At 43.1% G+C, this 20,668-nt stretch overlaps 1 protein-coding gene across 1 annotated transcript in view; it reads left to right on the plus strand.

Moving 5' to 3' along the window:
* PDIA3 (protein disulfide isomerase family A member 3) overlaps positions 1–9,415 on the plus strand; it is a 50,490-nt gene extending 41,075 nt beyond the window's left edge. Inside the window, exons 8-13 of the mRNA XM_068122948.2 lie at positions 2,749–2,928; positions 7,151–7,259; positions 7,438–7,566; positions 7,678–7,757; positions 7,872–7,929; positions 8,107–9,415. Coding sequence (XP_067979049.2) covers positions 2,749–2,928; positions 7,151–7,259; positions 7,438–7,566; positions 7,678–7,757; positions 7,872–7,929; positions 8,107–8,226 — 676 coding nt within the window. The 3' untranslated portion in view covers positions 8,227–9,415. The remainder of the gene's footprint in view (positions 1–2,748; positions 2,929–7,150; positions 7,260–7,437; positions 7,567–7,677; positions 7,758–7,871; positions 7,930–8,106) is intronic.
* Positions 9,416–20,668: the final 11,253 nt, after the last annotated feature.

Below are 20,668 nucleotides of genomic sequence, written 5' to 3' on the forward strand. Positions count from 1 at the left end.
TAGCAATTACAGACCAATCAGCCTTCTCCCAATTATCAGCAAAGTCATGGAATCCATCATTGCTTCAGATATGAAATCTTTCCTCTTCTCCAATGGCTTGATCTCTGACCATCAATTTGGTTTCAGACCTGGTCACTCTACTCTGGACATGCTGCTTCTGCTTTCTCAACAATGGATGGAGGTCCTCAATGCCAAACAGGAAATTAGAGCTGTCTCCCTTGACATATCACGTGCCTTCGATACGGTCTGGCACACCGCTCTGCTCACCAAACTCTCCTCCTTTGGTATCCATGGAAGTCTCCACGCATGGCTGGTGGACTTCCTCTCTAGTCGTAGTCAACGTGTGGCCCTGAATGGGTTTCTCTCATCTCTTCCCGTTCAGGCTGGAGTTCCCCAAGGCAGTGTCCTGGGCCCTGTGCTTTTTCTGGTCTTCATCAATGATCTCTCTGACCCTCTTGAAAATCCTCTCTATCTCTTTGCTGACGACTCTACTCTCTGTCGCTCCATTCCTCATCCCTCAGATCGGCAGTCTGCAGCCGCCTCACTCTCTGCAGACCTGGTCAAAATCAGACTGGGCAAACAAGTGGAACATGTCTTTCAATCCTGACAAATCTCACACTCTTACGATGTCTCTCCGAAAAGACCAACTGGACAACCCTCGCATCCACTTTCTGAATAATCCCCTCCAAGAAGTTCTGTCACTCAAGCTTTTGGGTCTCACTATTTGCCATGATCTTTCCTGGGAAAACCACATTTCAAATCTGGCTTCCAAAGCCAGTCGCCGACTGGGCATTCTCCATCGAGCGAAGTCCTTCCTTGGCACACCTTAGCTCCTCACCACATACAAGGCTTTCATCCGCAGCTCAATGGAATACTGCTCTCCCCTCTGGGCTGGTGCTCCTGCCTCTCACCTAGCTCGTCTTCTGTTGAAACCTGTTGAAACCAAAGCGTTGAAACCAAAGCCCTCCGGGCTGGTGCTCCTGCCTCTCACCTAGCTCGTCTTCTGTTGAAACCTGTTGAAACCAAAGCGTTCAGAATCATTGGAATCTCCCGCGATGAAGCTAACTCCAAGGGCCTTTCACTCACTCATCGCAGGCAGGTTGGTGGTCTTTCCGTCTTCTACCGACTCCTCTCTGGCCTTGCCCCCCCCCCCCCCAGCTCTCTCTGGGCTCTGTCCCCCAAATATTCCTACAGGTCGCACAAGATCTGCCTGCAACCCTCTTATGGTTAAACTGCCAAAAATCAAGACTTTCTGCTCACCTTCACTCCTTCATTCCTCTTTTCTCCCACCTCTGGAACAAACTCCCTCACTCTCTTCAATCCCACTCCACCCTCCAGGTCTTTAAAACAGCTGTTCACCACCATCTTTTATCTTCCCCCATCCAAAACCTTGATCTTTTCTACCCCCGCTAATTTCACCCCAAATCCTACACTTTTTTTGAAATACCAATTCTGTCCTGGAAGTCCTTGGTCTCCTTGTGTTTTACACCTCTCCCCCCCCCCCTTCCCACGCCTCCTCCCCCCCCCCTTCCCACGCCTCCTCCCCCCGGGCCCTCCCCCTCCCGTGCTTCTCCCTGCTCTCAGGTGTTGTGTTTGTGTGCTTCCCCTCCTCTCCCCATCTTGTCTTCCGCTCCCTCTTTTTGTATGTTTTGTTTGTCTGGTTGATTTGTTTGTGAAATAAATGTTAGCTCTTTCACGAGCCTCGATTCAGTATACAAAAAAAAGAAAAAAAAAAGAAAAAAAAAAGTGTTTATGCATCAAATGAGTATGAATTAAATCAAAAGATCAGCAGTATCACTCTAAAGAAATAAAAATACATGGTGGAAAAAAATCGTCTGAACATTACGTCAGTTACGGTGGAATTGCCTTGTTCTACAATTGAATGGCATAGCAAATTGCTGAACTTGTCCAAGGTGGGTGGGTGGTGATTTTGGACTTGGAAACCTAATTGGCCACAGCTTAAAAAACAAAAAACCCAGATCGGCACTGTTTGACATCGCGACGTCGACCGATATCCCTCTGACATGTACAAAGTTTGATTTAAATCCCTTTAGCTGTTCTCAATCATCACATTTTTACCTGACATGACCTCTGACCTTTGGTGCAGATATATCGAATTTGTTAATCTTTTCATTTTGATACAGTACATACTTAAACCAAGTTTGGTCAAAATCTCATGAACCATAGTTCACAAGTTAGCTCAGTGACAGAATTTTTACGAACGGGATTTCTAACCTTTGACCCCATAATCAAATCCTTTTATTTTAACATCATTATATGTACTTGAAGTTTGACTTGGTTCCCTTCAGCCATTCTTAAGTTATCGCAACAATGAAAATCTATCATGGATGGACGGACGGACCTGAAAACATAATGCCTCTGGTGACTGTCGGTCTGCAGTGGCATAATAAAAATAACTAATGGCCAAAAATGTTTTTAATTTGTGGTCTACTTACTTGAAACTTACAGTTAAGTATTTGTTTTACTTTGGGCCTAATGTCCACCAGGCATGCTGGATTTGTCATCAAAATGCGATATTGTGCCCAAATAACAAAATCAGCTCGGTTGAGTTTTGGAAGTGGTGATAAAGATGTTCAACAAGGTTTTTGCTGTGCCAAGTTTCAAACCGCATTTTCAGAACTTTGATTTGATGGAGCTTGTGTTCTTTTAATTGCTCATGCTACCTCATAATGTACTTTTGTTTGTTTCCAAATGTTGTTTTCTTAAATTGGATTGTGCTGTGTGCAGGGTGATGCGTGTCGCCAAGCGTTTTGCGGATGAGGGAAAGCCACTTCACTACGCTGTTGCAGGCTTTCGTGACTTTGCTAACTCGCTGTCGGAATTTGGGTTGGATAGTGGTGGAGACCTGCCATTGGTTACAATCCGCACGGTCAAAGGGGAGAAATATGTGATGCAGGAGGAATTTACGTAAGTTTGCAAATCTTTGTAAAAAGCATGTGCTCCCATTCACATTTGTTTGATAAATATTCAAAGTTGAAGCTTTAAGGAATGATGCAGGGTGAGGCATCAATGTTTGTGCAGTCCATCTGATGCATGCTGAGCTGGAGAACTCGACTGCTAGCACTGGTTATTAGGGGGCATTGAAGATCCCATGATGTCTTTCACCAATAGTTTGCGAGTTATTGCCAACAAACATCCTGAACAAGGTACGAATTATAACACTGGTCAACAAAATTATTAAAGTTTTATGGTTCTAGTATATTTTGAGGTGATTCTAACAAACATGAACCTGTAGATTTTGATTATGATATCCAATTTTCACGACCACATCCAGTTTTTGAGAACCAGTATACCATAGGAATACCACTTCATTTGAAATTCACAAACCTCTTGTTGACCCTGAGAAGGTATTCTTACCAACACTTCATTTGAAACTTGGTTTGATGAAGAACTTTGTGAAGGCCATGGATCAAGATGGTGCCGGCTTCCACTACTTGCTAATGAAGTTCCAAGGCATTGTATCTGAGGCCAAAGTAAAGGCGGGTGTTTTCAATGGTCCTCAAATTCGTCTTGTACTCACTAATCAGGACTTTGTAACGAGACTATCTGAGCTGGAAAGCGTTGCTTGGGATAGCTTTGTGGCTCTTGCAAACAATTACCTTGGATTTTCGAGCACCAAATTATGAAGAGCTTGTGCACAAGATGTTGAAGAGTTACCAGGCGCTCGGTGCTCGAATGTCACTCAAGATACATTTCTTCCATTCTCATCTGGACTTCTTTCCACAAAATCTTGGCGATGTCAGTGATGAACACGGAGAAAGGTTTCACCAGGAAATTGCCATCATGGAGACTCGATATCAAGGCCCATTCAATCCAAACATGATGGGCGACTACTGTTGGACTTTACAGTGTGAAAGTGATTGCTCCTACAAACGCAAAAGTAAAGTTCAGAAGCACTTTTAATGTGATGTAAATAAAAACTTTAAGTTCATATTATTTTTTGTGATATTTTATAAAGTTCATATTATTTTTGGATATTTACATTTTTTTATGTGATGTAAATAAAAACTTTAAGTTCATATTAATTTTTTGTGACAATAAATAGACTTTTTGAGACTTGATCAAGAAATTCGCATGCTCTAAATATTTTTTCCACACTTATGAGGTACTCCGTCAAGGTCACGTGATAGCGAAATTTTAAGGTCAGATTCGGATTTGTGGGCACCACATTGGTTAGAAACAGTTGAAAATAAGTCAGAACCAATTTGGCTGTTGACCAGTGTTATTGACACCTTCCCCTGAGTATCTCAAAATGAAGTAGTGACCTGTCTGGGATTGCATTTTGTGGGGAAACCTTTTTTTGACGATCTTTGCTATGCTCTGGAGCTCTCTCATGAGTAGTGTCCTCTCATTTTTAGCTCACCTGGAATGAAGTTCATGGGAGCTTATGTGATGGCGCGTCGTCAGTCCGTCCGTCCGTCAGTCCACACTTGAAACTTTTTCTCCGAAACCGCTGATGGGATTGCGACCAAATTTGGCACAAATGATATTTGTTGTGTTGTGACTAAAGTTTGTTCATGGCATTAAAAAATCGGGGTATAAGCGGGTTTACTGGGGGTCAAAGTGGATCCAGGTTTAACTCCCCAAAATAGGAATTTGCTTTTTCCTCTATAACTACACAAACTATTTCGATGAAACTTTACCACAACCTTCATCACCCATGATGTGCCAAAGTTTGTTCACGGCATTAAAAAAAATCTGCCTCCTTGGGGGTCTCCGGGAGGTCAAAGTAGGTCCAGGTTTGACCCCCAAAAATACAGTGCATTCAGAAAGTATTCAGACCCCTTCACTTTTTTCACATTTTGTTATGTTGCAGCCTTATGCTGAAATCGTTTAAATTCATTTTTTCTCCTCATCAATCTACACTCAATACCCCGTAATGACAAAGAGAAAACAGGATTTTAGAAAGTTTTGCAAATTTATGAAAAAGAAAAAACTGAAATATCACATTGACATAAGTATTCATACCCTTTGCTACGACACTTTAAATTTAGCTCAGGTGCCTCCCATTTCTCTTGATCATCTTTCAGATGTTTCTACACCTTGATTGGAGTCCACCTGTGGTAAATTAAATTGATTGGACATGATTTGGAAAGGCACACACCTGTCTATATAAGGTCTCACAGCTGACAATGCATATCAGAGCAAAAACCAAGCCATGAGGTCGAAGGAACTGCCTGCAGAGCTCAGTCAGGATTGTGTTGAGGCACAGATCTGGGGAAGCCTACAAAAAAAAATCTACTGCATTGAAGGTTCCCAAGAGCACAGTGGCCTCCATAATTCTTAAATGGAAGAAGTGTGGAACAACCAGGACTCTTCCTAGAGCTGGCCGCCCAGCCAAACAGCAATCGGGGGAGAAGGGCCTTGGGAAGAGAGGTGACCAAGAACCCGATGGTCACTGGCTGAGCTCCAGAGATCATGTGTGGAGATGGTTGGCCTTCTGGAAGTTTCTCCCATCACTGCAACACTCCACCTATCTGGGCATTATGGCAGAGTGGCCAGACTCTCCTCGGTGAAAGACACATGAAAGCCCACTTGGAGTTTGCAAAAAAGCACCTAAAGGATTCTCAGACTGTGAGAAACAACATTCTGTGGTCTGATGAAACCAAAATTGAACTGTTTGGCTTCCGTCTGGCCACTCTGCCATAAAGCCCAGATCGATGGAGTGTTGCAGTGATGGTTGTCCTTCTGGAAGTTTCTCCCATCTCCACACAGGATCTCTGGAGCTGAGCCAGAGTGACCATCGGGTTCTTGGTCACCTCTCTTCCCAAGGCCCTTCTCCACCGATTGCTCAGTTTGGCCCTGCTGCCAGCTCTACGAAGAGTCCTGGTTGTTCCAAACTTCTTCCATTTAAGAATTATGGAGGCCACTGTGCTCTTGGGAACCTTCAACGCAGCAGAAATTTTTTTGTAGGCTTCCCCAAATCTGTGCCTCGACACAATCCCGTCTCTGAGCTCTGCAGGCAGTTCCTTCGACCTCATGGCTTGGTTTTTGCTCTGATATGCATTGTCAGCTGTGAGACCTTATATAGACAGGTGTGTGCCTTTCCAAATCATGTCCAATCTATTGAATTTACCACAGGTGGACTCCAATCAAGGTGTAGAAACATCTCAAAGATGATCAAGAGAAATGGGAGGCACCTGAGCTAAATTTCAAGTTTCATAGCAAAGGGTATGAATATTTATGTCAATGTGATATTTCAGTTTTTTTCTTTTTAATAAATTTGCAAAACTTTCTAAAATCCTGTTTTCTCTTTGTCATTATGGACCCGGTGTGTACCCAGGTTTAGAATAGGTGCACTGTATCCCTGCACATCGTAAGAGGTGACTAAGGGTTGGCGTCAGGAAGGGCATCCGGCCATAAAAACATTGCCTCAAACAGGGAACCATGATTGTCATGGGGCCCGCAAGGCTAACCTCTGCTCTAGCTGGGAAAATGGCCTTAAAACGATCATTCATTCATTCATTCTTTGTCATTATGGGGTATTGAGTGTAGATTGATGAGGGAAAAAATGAATTTAAACGATTTCAGCATAAGGCTGCAACATAACAAAATGTGAAAAAAGTGAAGGGGTCTGAATACTTTCTGAATGCACTGTAGATATTTGCTTTCTTCTCTGCAACTATACACACTTTCGATGAAACTTCACCACAACCTTCACCACCCGTGATGTAGCAAAGTATGTTAACGGCATAAAAAAAAAATCTGCCCATGTAGGGGTCTGTGGGAGGGGGGGGGGGGGGGGGTTGTTGTCCCATAAAATCAGTGTTTGCTTTTTTCTCAGAACCTACACACACAATATTGATTACACTTCACCACAACCTTCATCATCCGTGATGTACCAATGTTTGTTCAAGGCATTGGAAAAATTGGGGTCTGAGGAGGTACATGGGGTGGGAGGGGAGGGGGGGGGGGTGCCCCCCAAAATAGGTATTTTTTGTTTGTTTATTTAAAGTCGTATGATTATGTTCGTATGATTCTACATGCTGCCCTGTCTTCGAGCAAGCATTGAAATTGGTTTAAAATACCTTTAGTCAGTGCAGCACACTGTTTATTCTACCAGGTGAGCACCAGGGGTATTTTCCTCTATGTTTTTGTCTCTCCTTCCCCATCACCAATTTCTTTGCAGGCGTGATGGCCAGTCATTTGAAAGGTTCTTGCAGAATTATTTTGATGGAAATCTCAAACCATACCTGAAATCTGAGGCTGTTCCTGAAAGTAATGATGGGCCAGTTAAAGTAGGTTTGGTTCTTTTAAGGTTTTTTATATTTATTATTTTGTTTTCCCCATTTCAACAGCTTCATGAATTGATATTCTTGCACTATGCAGATGCAGACCTGCAAAACACACTTACTTCTTAAAAAAATTAACATCAAAATAACATATAATGACTGCTTGCTTTTTGACCTTATCTAGACTGTGGTGGCTGAATCATTTGATGACATTGTGAACGATGAAAGCAAAGATGTTCTTATAGAGTTCTATGCACCATGGTGTGGGCATTGCAAAAGCTTGGAGCCAAAGTACAACGAGCTTGGAGAGAAGGTACTTTTGATTGGTATAATAGCATAAAATCCATGGTTTGTTTATCTTGAGATTCATTTTCTTGTTTCTGGACAAACCCTGACTTTATATTTATTTTCAATGGCACTGCAGTTGGCAAATGACCAAAATATCGTCATTGCAAAGATGGATGCAACTTCCAACGACGTGCCAGCTCAATACGATGTTAAAGGGTATGTGACGGATTTCTGCTCCTCGTCCTGCCATTGTTTGCAAGTTTTGTTTACTTCCTTATCCACTGTCGGTGTTCAATGATTTACTTATTTTTATTTCTAATATTGTTGCAGATTTCCTTCAATTTACTTTTCCCCAATGGGTAGCAAGAACACCCCAAAGAGATATGAGGTGAGTTTTTTTTAATGCTGCAAAATAGAACAGAATGGAAGAGCATAAGAGGATATAGTACAGTGTAATGTTTTGGTTTTGATGTACTGATTTACTTTTGAAATGCTTTTAAATTATTGTGGGATAATACTTTTTTGACTTCTTCCTCTACCCTCCCCCAAAACAATTGTGTGGCAGGGTGGGCGAGAAATTGAAGATTTCATTTCGTACTTGAAAAAAGAGGCAACAATTCAGCCAATCGTGGTCGATGAATCGAAGAAGAAGAAAAAGGAGGAGCACAACAAAGAGGATTTGTAAAATTGGCTGATTCCAAAATGTGCATCACTGCAGGAAGAGCGGGAGAAGGGTAGGGATAGGTTGTTGCTTCGAGCAGACGTCTGATTGCCGGTCATGTGGGCAGCTGTGGGCACCTTTACAGGTATTTGGGGTGGGGGGACCAAACGCTCAGTACTTTCCACTTTTCCTGATCTGTAAAGCAGAACCAAAATGAAGATGTGTAATTGTCTGCACAGCTGCCAAATCAAATTAATTTTATCCCTTTGTTTCCCAATTCGTTTCCCAATTCGTTTCTTTCGATACCCTGTGCCATCATCATAACTGCTCTTGTGCCACCACCCTCCCTTCCAATCAAGTCGAGGCTGCTGAAGGATTGAGTTGCTACTCTTGTTTTTTTTGTTTTTTGTTTTTTTTGGTGAAGGGGTGGTTTCCTTTTTGAAGTAGCTTCCCAGTCTGCTGTCACTACATGGAAATTAAGCCACTTTCTATTTTGAGTCTTTGGATCACTGGAGTATTTCCCCTTCACTTATTCTATCTTTTCTTCGTCTTCAATTATTCCACTTCTGATCACCCTTGGTATTGTCTTTTGGCCTATCTGATTGCGACGCTTCAACATAAAACTTGGTAATCATGTCTCTCTTAATACAGGTTTTTATCCATTCGGCATTGTTCCAGTGAAACTACTTGATTCCTTTTTCTTTTTTTTCTTTTTTCTTTTTTTCTTTTTTCTTTTTTTTGTTTGTTTGTTTGTTTTTGTCTGACTTGGCCCTGCTTTAACTCAATTTTGCGTGGAGATTCTTTAGCAAAGCTGCTGAAATCTTTAATTTGCCTTTTTGGAGACACTGCATTCAGAGGAGCAAAACAGATGTGACTTGGCTGCTGCTTGGTGTATTTTGTACGCTATTTTATAAAGCCGTGTAGATGAAACTCTTCCAGTCCTACCCACTGGGTTCTTCAAACGTTGTTGAACTTAACACCTGGGTTGTCATGCCCATTTGCTATGTTTTGCAGTCCTTGGCTGAAAGTATCATTTGCCTCGTGTCCATTCAAATGTACATGTTGGTTTTGTCTTTTCATTCCCAATCCCCTGCTCCCTCTCCCTCGTATTGTTTTTGTAATCGATTTTGGGTTTCACTTGACCTTTTTTGATGTGAAATAAAAATGTCTGGAGTGTGCCAGGGAAATGAAATGAAAAAACGTGTATGCGGTTATTTTGGGGTTTTTTTATTTTTTCTTTCTTTTCTCAAATTTGTTTTCTTTACACAGTTACTACTGCAATTATTTAATGACCCCAATAATTCCCAACCTTTTGTGGGGTCGGTGAACAAACAACATGCATTTTAAGGCCATTTTCCCTGCTAGAGCAGGGTTTAGCCTTGTGGTCCCCATGAGAATCTTCTTCATTTTGCCCTATTTTCTACATCTCCCCTTGTTAACCCCCTTGCCCGCATTTCTTCTTCCACCATCTTTAGCCAAGTCTTTCTCGGTCTTCCCCGTCCTCTACTTCCTTCTACATTCATTTCCATCACTTCTCAACCAGTCACTTTCATCCTTCAACACATGACCAAACCATCTCAATCTGTTTCTCTTCACAGCATAAATCGCAGGCTCTATTCCAATCATCTTTTGCAATTCATCGTTTGTCTTCCTCTCTCTCAACGATACTCTGCACATCCGTCGAACCATTCGCATTTCCACCCTTTCCAGCCTTCGTTGCTGCTCGATTTCATGACCCATGTCTCGCTCCCATAAATCATAACACTTCTCACATGCAGCACACACCTTTCCCTTCAGCTTCAACGACACTCCCCTCCTCGTCAGCACGCCACTCAGTTCCCGAAACTTCTTCCATGCGCATCTCACTCTAGCAACTGTTGCCGAGTCTGATCCACCTTCTCCATTCAAGTGAAGGTTGTTTTATATATATATATATATATATATATATATATATATATATATATATATATATATATATATATATATATATATATATATATATATATATATATATATATGTATATTAATCCCATTGTTGCAGAAACCAGCTGGTCATTCTTTCCATTTGGCTGAATGTAACAGAAAATTTTAATTTGTTCAGGGAGCCAGCGTGAACTCATCTACTTCTTGCTTAGGACACCGTATAATCTTTGCTAATGCCAGCAGATGGAACGTTCCTCCAAGGGACGGATGGTGCACACACCAGTGACATTTTGTCGTGGATTGAGATTCAAACCCAGACAAGATAGCTGAGGCAAGTGTGCATATGACATCATAATTTGACAGGGACAACGCTTGGTCTGATCAGTTTGAATTTTTTTGAGGCTGATCTATACAACGATTTTATTGGAGAATATACATTTATGTCATCACTCATGTGGTCTGGCAGCCATATTGGATCAAAAAAAATAACCCCTTCAAAAACAAGAGTTGCCTTGCACCAAGTTGACTGTACAGTAAGTATTCCATCTGGGTTTTTAAGGGTCCAGCTCATGAAAGCTCAATGACAGCATAGGGGGCTGTGGGGAAGTTTGACATACAACAAGAAAAAGAATTGCATAAAAACAAGTAATGGAAAAAAAAATCGGCATTTGTGGAGGATGTCACAGATGAGAGCATGAGGTAGTCTTCAATAATTCTGTGTGTAGCATGTGGCTACTGGTTCATATTGCTTTGGGGTGGGATACCTGTAGCCCATCCTGCTGAAAGCACACTTGAGATTGAGGAAGATGAAAATGGACACAGGCAGACTTGCAAAATTGTGAGAATAAGGGGATGCAGGAAGCCCCACCAGTCTGGACATTAGGAGGGTGAGCATGTGAGTTTCTAGAGGAATCTGTGCAATTTGGAGAGAGCAGAAGGCACACGGCCAGATGTAAGCTTTTTAAAAGTGTGCTTACCATTTGCTGTCAGTGGGAATTGCATAAATTAGTTTAGTTATCCACTTCCTGTCTTGCTTCGTTATCCACTTCCTGTCTTTTTGCCAATGTTGCAGAAGGCCTTGTCTTTGCCTGAAAAGGAGTGTAAACATCGTGATATGTTTCAATAAAGAATGTGTATATAATTTAATGCTATCTATCTCACGACAAAAAACATGGGCACATTAGATTTAAACGGGGCGTGGCAGCAGGGCACGCCCGAGGGGCGTGGCTTCCTCTGACTATAAAAAGCCCACTAAACTGAATTGTGTAACTGACTTTACTTTCCTGGCAACGCTGGGTAACTCTGCTAGTAAAATATATGTAGAATTAATATGTAATTAACTTGGTGCGATCAGCAAATTGCAGCCTGTTTTTATCCACCGTTTCATTTATATTTTTGTACCTCCCTCCCCCCCCCCCGGAGCCCCTCCCATCCCCCCGGGGCCCCTCCCGCAAAGGAGGCTGGAGGCATGTTTTCAGTCCATCCGTACGTACGTACATCCGTACGTGCTAAACCTCGTTTTTCTCAGGAATCACTTGTCCAATTGAGACAAAACTTTCAGGGTAGGAGTTCACATGTAGAACCCATGTAGAATGTTTTTATAATTGTGACGTCATAGTTCACGTGGTATGGCAGCCATCTTTGGTGAAATGCAAATAATTAAAAATTATTTCTCGGAAACCGCTAAATGGAAAATTTTGAAACTTGGCACATTTTCAACTACTCCCAATTAGTGTGGTATGAGGTGTCATGAAAAACAGCTCCCGTGCGATTTGCGTGCTAAAATTGATTTTTTTGCTTTGTTGGATTGATTTTAGGTCAATTTATTCGAAAATAATGGGGTTCAAATTTTCCGACCCCTGGACCCCCTTTTAAGGGGTGTTTTGTTTCCAGTGACCCCCGGGACTGACCATGCGACTTTCTCCCCTAACAACTGAGATTTTATCGATCTCGGGGTCGTTAGAGAGGTTGTCGATGACGCTAAATCCATTTATGATACTTTCGAAGCGACCGGAAGTGGCGATTCCCGACTTCCGGTTAGGTTCCATGCCAAGGCCAAGGTCATTTCGAAGGTAGCGATAAAACCTGGTCATATAGTACCACTCTGAGGGTTTTCATGCACCAGAAGACGGCTGAAGCAGTTATTTTTGCGATCAGACTGGCCAGTCACAAATAAATCTACGTTTTAAAGCCATTCTTAGTCAAATTTAGAAAATATTTACCGAAATAGCAAAAGTCTTACAAATGATATAAATGCAGAACTATGTGTGTTTAGCTTGTTTAATGTCACAAAATGTTTTTGTTTACACAAGTATGTAATAATGTAACACAATTCCTCTAAATTCTCAACATAACACATCCGAGAATCATGCAAGATAATTTTGATAATTAAATAGCTTTTAAACTAAAATTACTGGACGGATTATTCGTCAAAATCTTCGCTAACTATATCATTTCTTACCAAATGTACACAATTATCGACACAAGTAGTTAAGAAATGTAACACAATTCCTCTAAATTCTCAAGATAACACATCCGAGAATCATGCAAACTAAACTACTGGATGGATTATTCGTCAACGTCTTCGCTATGTATATCATTTCTGACCAAATTTACACAGTTATCGACATAACATTTACATAGAGGAGTGCATGGAAGACCGTTCTTCCAACAACTGCATCTGCCTTTGCAGCTTGATTTACATTTACATTTCGTAAGCTCAATCACAGCTTTTGGGGCAGGGAGGTTGAGACATCCCACCGGAACATATAGACCTTTCTTTACAGTCCATCCATTTTGTTCAATAGAAGGCAGAGTCGGGCAGTTTGTAGTATATGATTTATCCCGCATGGCGATGTAATTTGCGCGATGGATGTGGGGCAATAACGCAGCGCGAGTAGGAGGTAACATCTCTCCCTCTAAGTTTTTTGACCGAAATAGTTCCCATCTAAGCGCCGGTAGGGTTGTAGGACCGGTCGAGCAGTATACGCGACAGACAAACTTCTCCAAATCCTTGACCTGAGAGGGCAGTTCACCATTCGTCAGCGTGGTCGGGATAGGACCCTCACCAAGCTCCCGGAAGCAGCTGATGGCAGGATCATCTTCATCAAGCTTCATGTAGGCACCAACCCAGGTCTTCTTGGTGATTCCCATGAATTTCCCACCCCAGTCAGCACCAGAGAAATTGTGGAGTCCAATCAGTCCTTGACATTTCCGAAGACCCATTACTCCAACTCGGTCCACCACATCAATTTCGCGGTACTTCGTTCCCTTACCAGTTAAAAACTTCAGACGAGCTTGAGCTCCAAGACGACCACAAGAGACCAGGTCCAGGAGAAGCGTGAGGGCGTCTGTGTCGGGTGACTAAACACATATGTATCTCTCAGCACTTTCAGCGATAGAAGCCAAGACTTGATGAGGTATCAGTGTATCAGCTTCTTCGTGTGAATGATCTTCTTCACAATTGTGACCCTTGATCTTGGTGTTGTACACGACGACTAGTTTGAAGGTATTGTTACCGGAGAAGTGTTCCAACAAACCCTGAGCGAACATAGAAGTCAGTTTACTTTTAGAACTTGATGCAGACAGAATCTCCTTTGGAGACATTGTGAGCTTCATATCTGGGTGGATGGCATATTCTGTGGAGGTCTTACTTCTCTTCTGGCACGTCTTGTTCTTCAGAGTTTGACCCAGATAACGATCAAATACCACTCGAGCCTCATTGTAGCCAGTCATCATGTACTCAATCCGCTTGATAAATGCGTCTTGGAGGTCCGATAGCTTTCGCATTATCGTTGTTTTCTTCATACTCTGAACCACAGCCATGGCGTCAATGACAAGAACTCGCAATGGACCATCCGCCGGAGATATATCGAGAAGAGGAGGCGATTGAAGTGGTTGCCCCTTTGCCCCTTCAACGGCATGCATCAGACTGGCCTTGTCCGTCGGAATGTACAGAGACCCATCAACAGCGCAAAGGGAGCGGGGTAGCACTGACATCTCATACTCTCCGATTGTCTCCTAGTTTTGGCACCAGCTGAGGCCGGCTTCTTTGGATGATAAGAAATCTGCCGAGCAGTTCACGATCTTCACGCAACTTGATGACCTTATCACCAACGCGAACTTTAGTTTTCTCCATCAAGTTCGAAAATGTTTTTAGCTTGTTTCTTCATTGGGTCCCAAACCGAAAGTGTTGATGTGGGCAGTAATCTGTCTTGAACGAAATCGTTAAAACATTTCTGTCCCTTCCCTGCAAATCGCAAGATATCGTCTTTCGCATCTTCTGGAAGAAGGGCTGAAGACACCAGGCTCTTCAAAGCAGGCTTTACTGTAAACGGATTGCCCGCGCAATGCAACTCGATGGAGTGACGGATCTTCAGAGCGTTTTCTCTCAATCTCGCTGCAACTTGTCCCGAAAGCTGGTAATGTTCACTTCGCTCAGTAGATTTAGAGGCTTGAGGGAAACTGTTGAGATACTGCTTCACTATACGAGCGAGGTGAGGTGTGGTAGTAAGAAGTCGGTCTAGGGCAGCTTCGTCTTGGCTCAATCCAACCATCCCGCCGTGACGCTTCAACCCTTTGATCTCTTGCTCCAGGGCCTGGTCGGTGAAAAGATGAGTGAAGGGAACTTCTGATTTTGCCACAACGAAGTCTCCTGATTTCAGGGCCTCCCATGTAACTGGATCATCCTCTTCCAGAGCATTCATTTGTGCAAGATGGACTGGCATTAGGCGAGCATAATTCAGGAGATCGTGCGCGAAGAAATACTTGATGAGGTTCTCTAAGGCAGCCAAGTAACCTTCCCAGTCAGCTGAACGGCAGGCACCTATGAGATGCCAAAGACTTTCCACTTGCTCGAGGTACTGGTTGAGAAATTGAGCAAGCTCGCCGATGTTGTCATCTTCTTTCTCATGGGGATTTTCTGAGTACGAGGACCGGATGTCATTGTAGATATCAACCATGTCTTGGCTACGGTCGTGGAGAGCTTTCTTGAGAGCAACGCATTGGTCATGAAGTGGTTCAGGTGGATGATCAGAGAAAATGGCGTCAAACTTCATCATCATGATCGCCAGGCTAGTCGTGATGTGGTACTCAACTCCTCGCTTGTATGCCTTGCCACCATAGACCCCACGAAGACCTGCAGAAGTGTATGTGCCGCTTTCAATCGCACACGTGTCAATGCCACTTCCGTCGATTGTTTTGCCAAGAGCGTGCAGGGCAGCAAACGCAATATGCAGAATGCCCGCTCGGAGAATCCAGTTGGTGTTATTCACTGACTGCTGAATCTTAAGGGCGCGGCTGTAAAGATCAAGATCGAGCGTTATGAGGGTTCTTCTCTCAGGACCAACCACAAAAGCAGATATGCGCTGAGTCAACATCAGAACAGTATAGAGGGTCGAGTAATCCGTTGGAGAAGTCTTGAATAGCGGAGCGATCACTTCTGTGTTAGTCGGGCTCAGACTCTGACAGGAGCGTGATAACAGAAGAGATTTAGTAGCACCCCATGTTGGCATAACTTCTTCCTTTGCTAACTCCTTACCTTTAAGGATTCGTTTTGTCACTGAAAGAATAGGATCGTCAGAATATCTGGGGTTTTGACCTGCGGTCTGACCTTGCAGTTCTTCAGTCTCTTGCTGCTCTATATTCTCCACACGTTGGTCATTTAGCTTTTCGCCACCTCTGTCATCAGTACCGTAGTAGTTGGCAAGTGCCCAGGTGTGAGTGAAGTCTTTGGAAATCTTACTCCTCCGCTTTTCTAAATGGTAGACCTCAAATCGAATTGGTTTAGGTTTAATGATTGGCTCTTGCAGGTACTTGACTTCGAACGCGAGTGGTGCCGGTGCGAGAAGTTTCTCTGGGATGACAAGTGGTTGGTTGATGGGCTCGCCATCTTCTGCTCGCTGGTTGATCACGATCACTGTGCCATGGAATGTGTTCTGTCCAGTCGGTGTGTCTTCTAAGAGGTCGATGTTATCAACAGCGAACCAGATGTTCAATCCCTTCTTGATGAAATCAGGCAGACAAAATCCACCAGCCTCCTTCATTCGCTGAAGAACGCCTTGCTCTATGCGCTTTTCGAGATCAAGGAGCCTCTGGTAGTCGCTCCCAATGTAAACTTCTGATAGGTTATTGATGAGGTTTTTGTCACGAACTCTGGAATGAATGGTGAGCGGCAAGCCTATTGAGAGGGGCGTCTGGGCAGTTTGCTGAAAGATTTCGTTTTGTTTTGGCTGATGCTTTACCTGGCGATCGGTTCGAGTATTCTGGACGAGAAACTGGCAAGCAACATCAACAGTTTTGTCCACTTGTGCATTGCGCATTTCAGAAACTTTGAGAACATGACGGCCAAATAGGAGATGAGTGAGGAAGAACTGGAGAAGTGGAGGATTCTCAAAGTCTTCAAACATTCCCCTGAACGACCAGCTTCGATGCTGCATTATCTCTTCCCTTAGAATGTTTGCCTGGTTCTTCAAGTTGCCAACTGTGTCGTCGTTATCCAGCTGTGCAGACCTCAGTTGCATGGCCTTCCTAACCGCCTTTTTCAAATGCTTGCGGTAGTTGGGTGTCTGATTGATCTCTACATTATACCTCTTCAAAATGGACAAATATGCACCATTCACTTCAGCCATGTTCAGAGTAAGATCGTCCGCAGTAAGAGTATTTTGGACGGAGAGAAGCAACTGTTCATCACATAGAGAGCCAATAAGCTGGGTATTACTACGATCTTTTCGCGTTAAAGTGCGCTACGCGTATCGTAAACATTTCCTATGATAGTATTTTTCAAGATCAGAGGCATCCCCAGCGTCTTCTAACTCGGACACGCAAGTTCTGATGCGGTCATCCTGAGTCTTGAGCTTTATCTCGAGGAAGTTTTCACCCATCTTGTCAGAGTAAACGCGATGGAGAGGTTCTGATATGTTATTAGAACAAAAGCTACATGACGAGAACAGACACACCTTTTCCTTCGGGATGGTTTTTGTTCTTTTAGGTCGGGTAGAGTCAGCCACACTGGAAGGTCGTCCAGGCCCACGCGCAGGGCATGCAGGAGAATCAAACCGGACTCGTTTAACCATTAGCCGTTCAATCATGCTTGTGTTGACGATGGGGTTTCGACATTCGCTATGATACCGTACTGATTTCCGTTCAGATTCACCTAAGCTAGCTAACCGATCTGTAAGTCGCTTAATATCACCCTGACCCAAAGACAGTCGCTCGTTAGCACAATAAATAAGTTCGCCAATCATATCAGGATTGTTTATCAGTCTCTTCTTTGATGTAGCTCCCTCATTGCAGATGATGCACACGCTGTTCTTCTCAGACATGACCTCTAGATGGTTTTGTACTAGTCTGTCAGCCTTCTTTCTGAAAAACAAACAAAAAAAAGCCTTGAGCATTTTACCAATATTTTTTTGTCCTTATCTCGCGACAGGGCATCTAGATCGCAAAAATAACTGCACCAAACGTCTTCCTGTGCCTGAAAACCATAAAAAAGAGGTATTACATGCCTACGTTTATTGCTACAATTGAAATGACCTTGACCTTAGCATCTTTGGTGAACGGAAATCTGGGATCGCCACTTCCGGTCACTTCGAAAGTATCATAAATGGATTTAGCGTCATCGAAAACCTCTCTAACGACCCTGAGATCGATAAAATCTCTCAGTTGTTAGGGGAGAAAGTCGCATGGTCAGTCCTGGGGGTCACTGGAAACAAAACACCACATAAAAGGGGGTCCGGGGGTCGGAAAATTTGAACCCCATTATTTTTCAATATTTTGACCTCGAATTAATCCAACAATGCAAAAAAATAAATTTTAGCACGCAAATCGCACGGGATTACACTTCATACCACACTATCTGCTGCAAGACCTACAAACAGAACTTCATAAATGCAACCCTTATATTATATACATGATTTCAAGCAGGTATGTGAAATCCCTTCCACAGAAATTGGTCAGGCTCGATTTGTAATCAATGAAAACAGTCGGCCCCAAGGTGAACACGTGCGACGTTACAATCGAAGTTTCAAGGAAGTGTCAGTTTTAATGGGTGATGAACCTGGTCGGCATGACTTGATACTGCAGGCTGCAGCTGAGGGGTGGTGGGGTGGATTGCACACAATATCTGACACACATCGTTTGGCAGATCCTCTTCACTTTGTACTTCTTTTCCCTGGAGGTACAGATGGCTGGCACCTTGGTTTAAAGCACGTCAACCCACAAACAGGACAAACTATGAACAAGCGCATAGTTGCAAGAGAGTTCTATGCATACCATATCCAGCAGAGATTGAACCAATCAGATGCACTGTTCAGATCAAGACGTCTTTTCCAAGAATACTGTTGCATGTCATTTGCAACAGCAGAAAAGCAACGTCTCTACTACCGACAGAACAACCAGAAAGCACTACGTGTTGAGCTGTACAACAACCTTTGTGATATGGTCCATGCTCATGACATTGCTGGTACTCCTGGAAATCCTGTCATTGGCAAACGTGTCATCTTGCCACCATCTTTTGCTGGAGGGCCACGACACGTGCACCATCGGCTTCAAGATGCGATGGACATCGTAAGAAAGTATCACAAACCTGATCTGTTTTGTCACATGTACATGTAATCCTCACTGGCAAGAAATCAAGGATGTTCTTCTCCTTGGACACAAATGCTTCAGACAGGCCAGACATTGTGGCAAGAGTCTTCAAGGAGAAGCTTAGGGAGTACCTGGATGAGATAAAAAAAAGAAAAAGAAAAAAGGACAGCATCTTTGGGAAAGCAGTTGCACACCTATATGTCGTGGAATTTCAGAAGAGAGGATTACCACATGCTCACATTCTTATTATTCTCGAGCAAGCTAACAGACTGTGCTGGGCTGATGATGTGGACAGTTTAGTTTGTGCAGAACTACCTTCTGAACCGACAACATTTGAAGAGGGTTCCTTAGAACGTGTTCAAGCACAACGCCTCCAGGACATTATCCTGCAGTGCATGGTACATGGACCTTGTGGACCAGAGAAGCCAAATGCCCCTTGCATGAAAAATGGGGTGTGTGACGAGGGTTATCCCAAAGTATTCTCTAATGTTACAAAATGGGATGACAATCATACCTACCCCACATATCGGCGCCGCTCTTCACTGCAAGGTGGTCGCCAAATCATACACAATCGCCGCACTGTGGACAACAGCTGGATTATCCCATATAATCCATACTCCAGCATCAGATATAAGGCTCACATAAATTGTGAAGTATGCTGCTCGGCCCTTGCAGCAAAATATCTATTCAAGTATGTTCACAAGGGCAATGACAGGGCTATGGTGCAGGTGCAATGTGCTGAGGCAGATCGAGAAACTACTGCAAGCTCATTTCACGGAATGAAATAAAAGAGTATCAAGATTTACGTTCCCTTGGCTCAATGGAGGCATGCTGGCGTCTTTTCTGTTTCAATATTAGCGAGCGCCATCCAGCTGTGTATGCCTTACGACTTACGTGTACACCTTCCTGACCACCAAATGGTCTACTTTGAAGAGGGGCATGAGCGTCGATCTACAAACCAAAGGCAAACGACTGAATTGGTGGGATTCTTCAATTACAACCATATCAATCCCAGCACCAAGGTCAGATATTGTGATTTTCCAGAAAATTTTGTTTGGAAAAACAATACAAAGACATGGACTCCACGCCAGGGTGCATTCAAAACAATCGGTAGAGTCCTCGATGTCCACCCATTAGCTTGAGATGTCTACGACCTTCGAATGCTACTGAATCATGATCACAGCAAAGGTGCAACATTTTATGGTGTTTTTCAGTAATATTGTGCCCAGAGAACAGCATCACAAAAGTAGGCCAAAATATGAGAACCGCAAAGGGTTTAAATATGACGTCAAACAAAATGGCCGCCATTTGACCAAAAATCCTAATATCTTCACATTTCTTTTGAAACGAGCAGTACTAGACCACTTTAAAAGTGAAAATTATTCATAAAGCTTATGACTGTAGAAGTCTTGCAGTCAACAGAAGTGTCTCTAAGTTATGTCATGACGTCATGACATGACATGACGTCATGAAATCACGTCATGACCTATTTTTTTAATCTGATGGTAAATTCCAATTTATGAAACTGAGATTCACATGAAATTAAATTGAACTACTTTTTGTCCTGTATATCTGTGTGAGATGGCATCATCAAGTCACCGATGATGCCAAAATGCCCAGAATTTGTTGCTTCGCCGGATGACATGGTATCCACGCATGCATTTCTGAAACACTTCTGGGTTTTCAATCTCCAACGACATCATCTTTTGGAGATACAGATAGGCAGACTTGAGGTAATTTGGGTGACCCGCGGCGGCAAACATAGGCAAACAATCTGAGACAGCATGGAGGTGCATTTGCCATGATGCCGTGCGATCAGCCTCAATAAGCTCCCGTGCAAATCCCAACATTCGCAGATAGTTCAACCACAGTTTGCTTGTTTTGGAATCGTCAGACAATTCAGCCTTTTTTGAGGTTACTGCACTAGCAAACTTTTCCATACAATCGGATACAATCA

The sequence above is a fragment of the Myxine glutinosa genome, chromosome 7 (genome assembly GCF_964187855.1).
Source record: "Myxine glutinosa chromosome 7, kmMyxGlut1.1, whole genome shotgun sequence".
Classification (NCBI taxonomy): Eukaryota; Metazoa; Chordata; class Myxini; order Myxiniformes; family Myxinidae; genus Myxine; species Myxine glutinosa.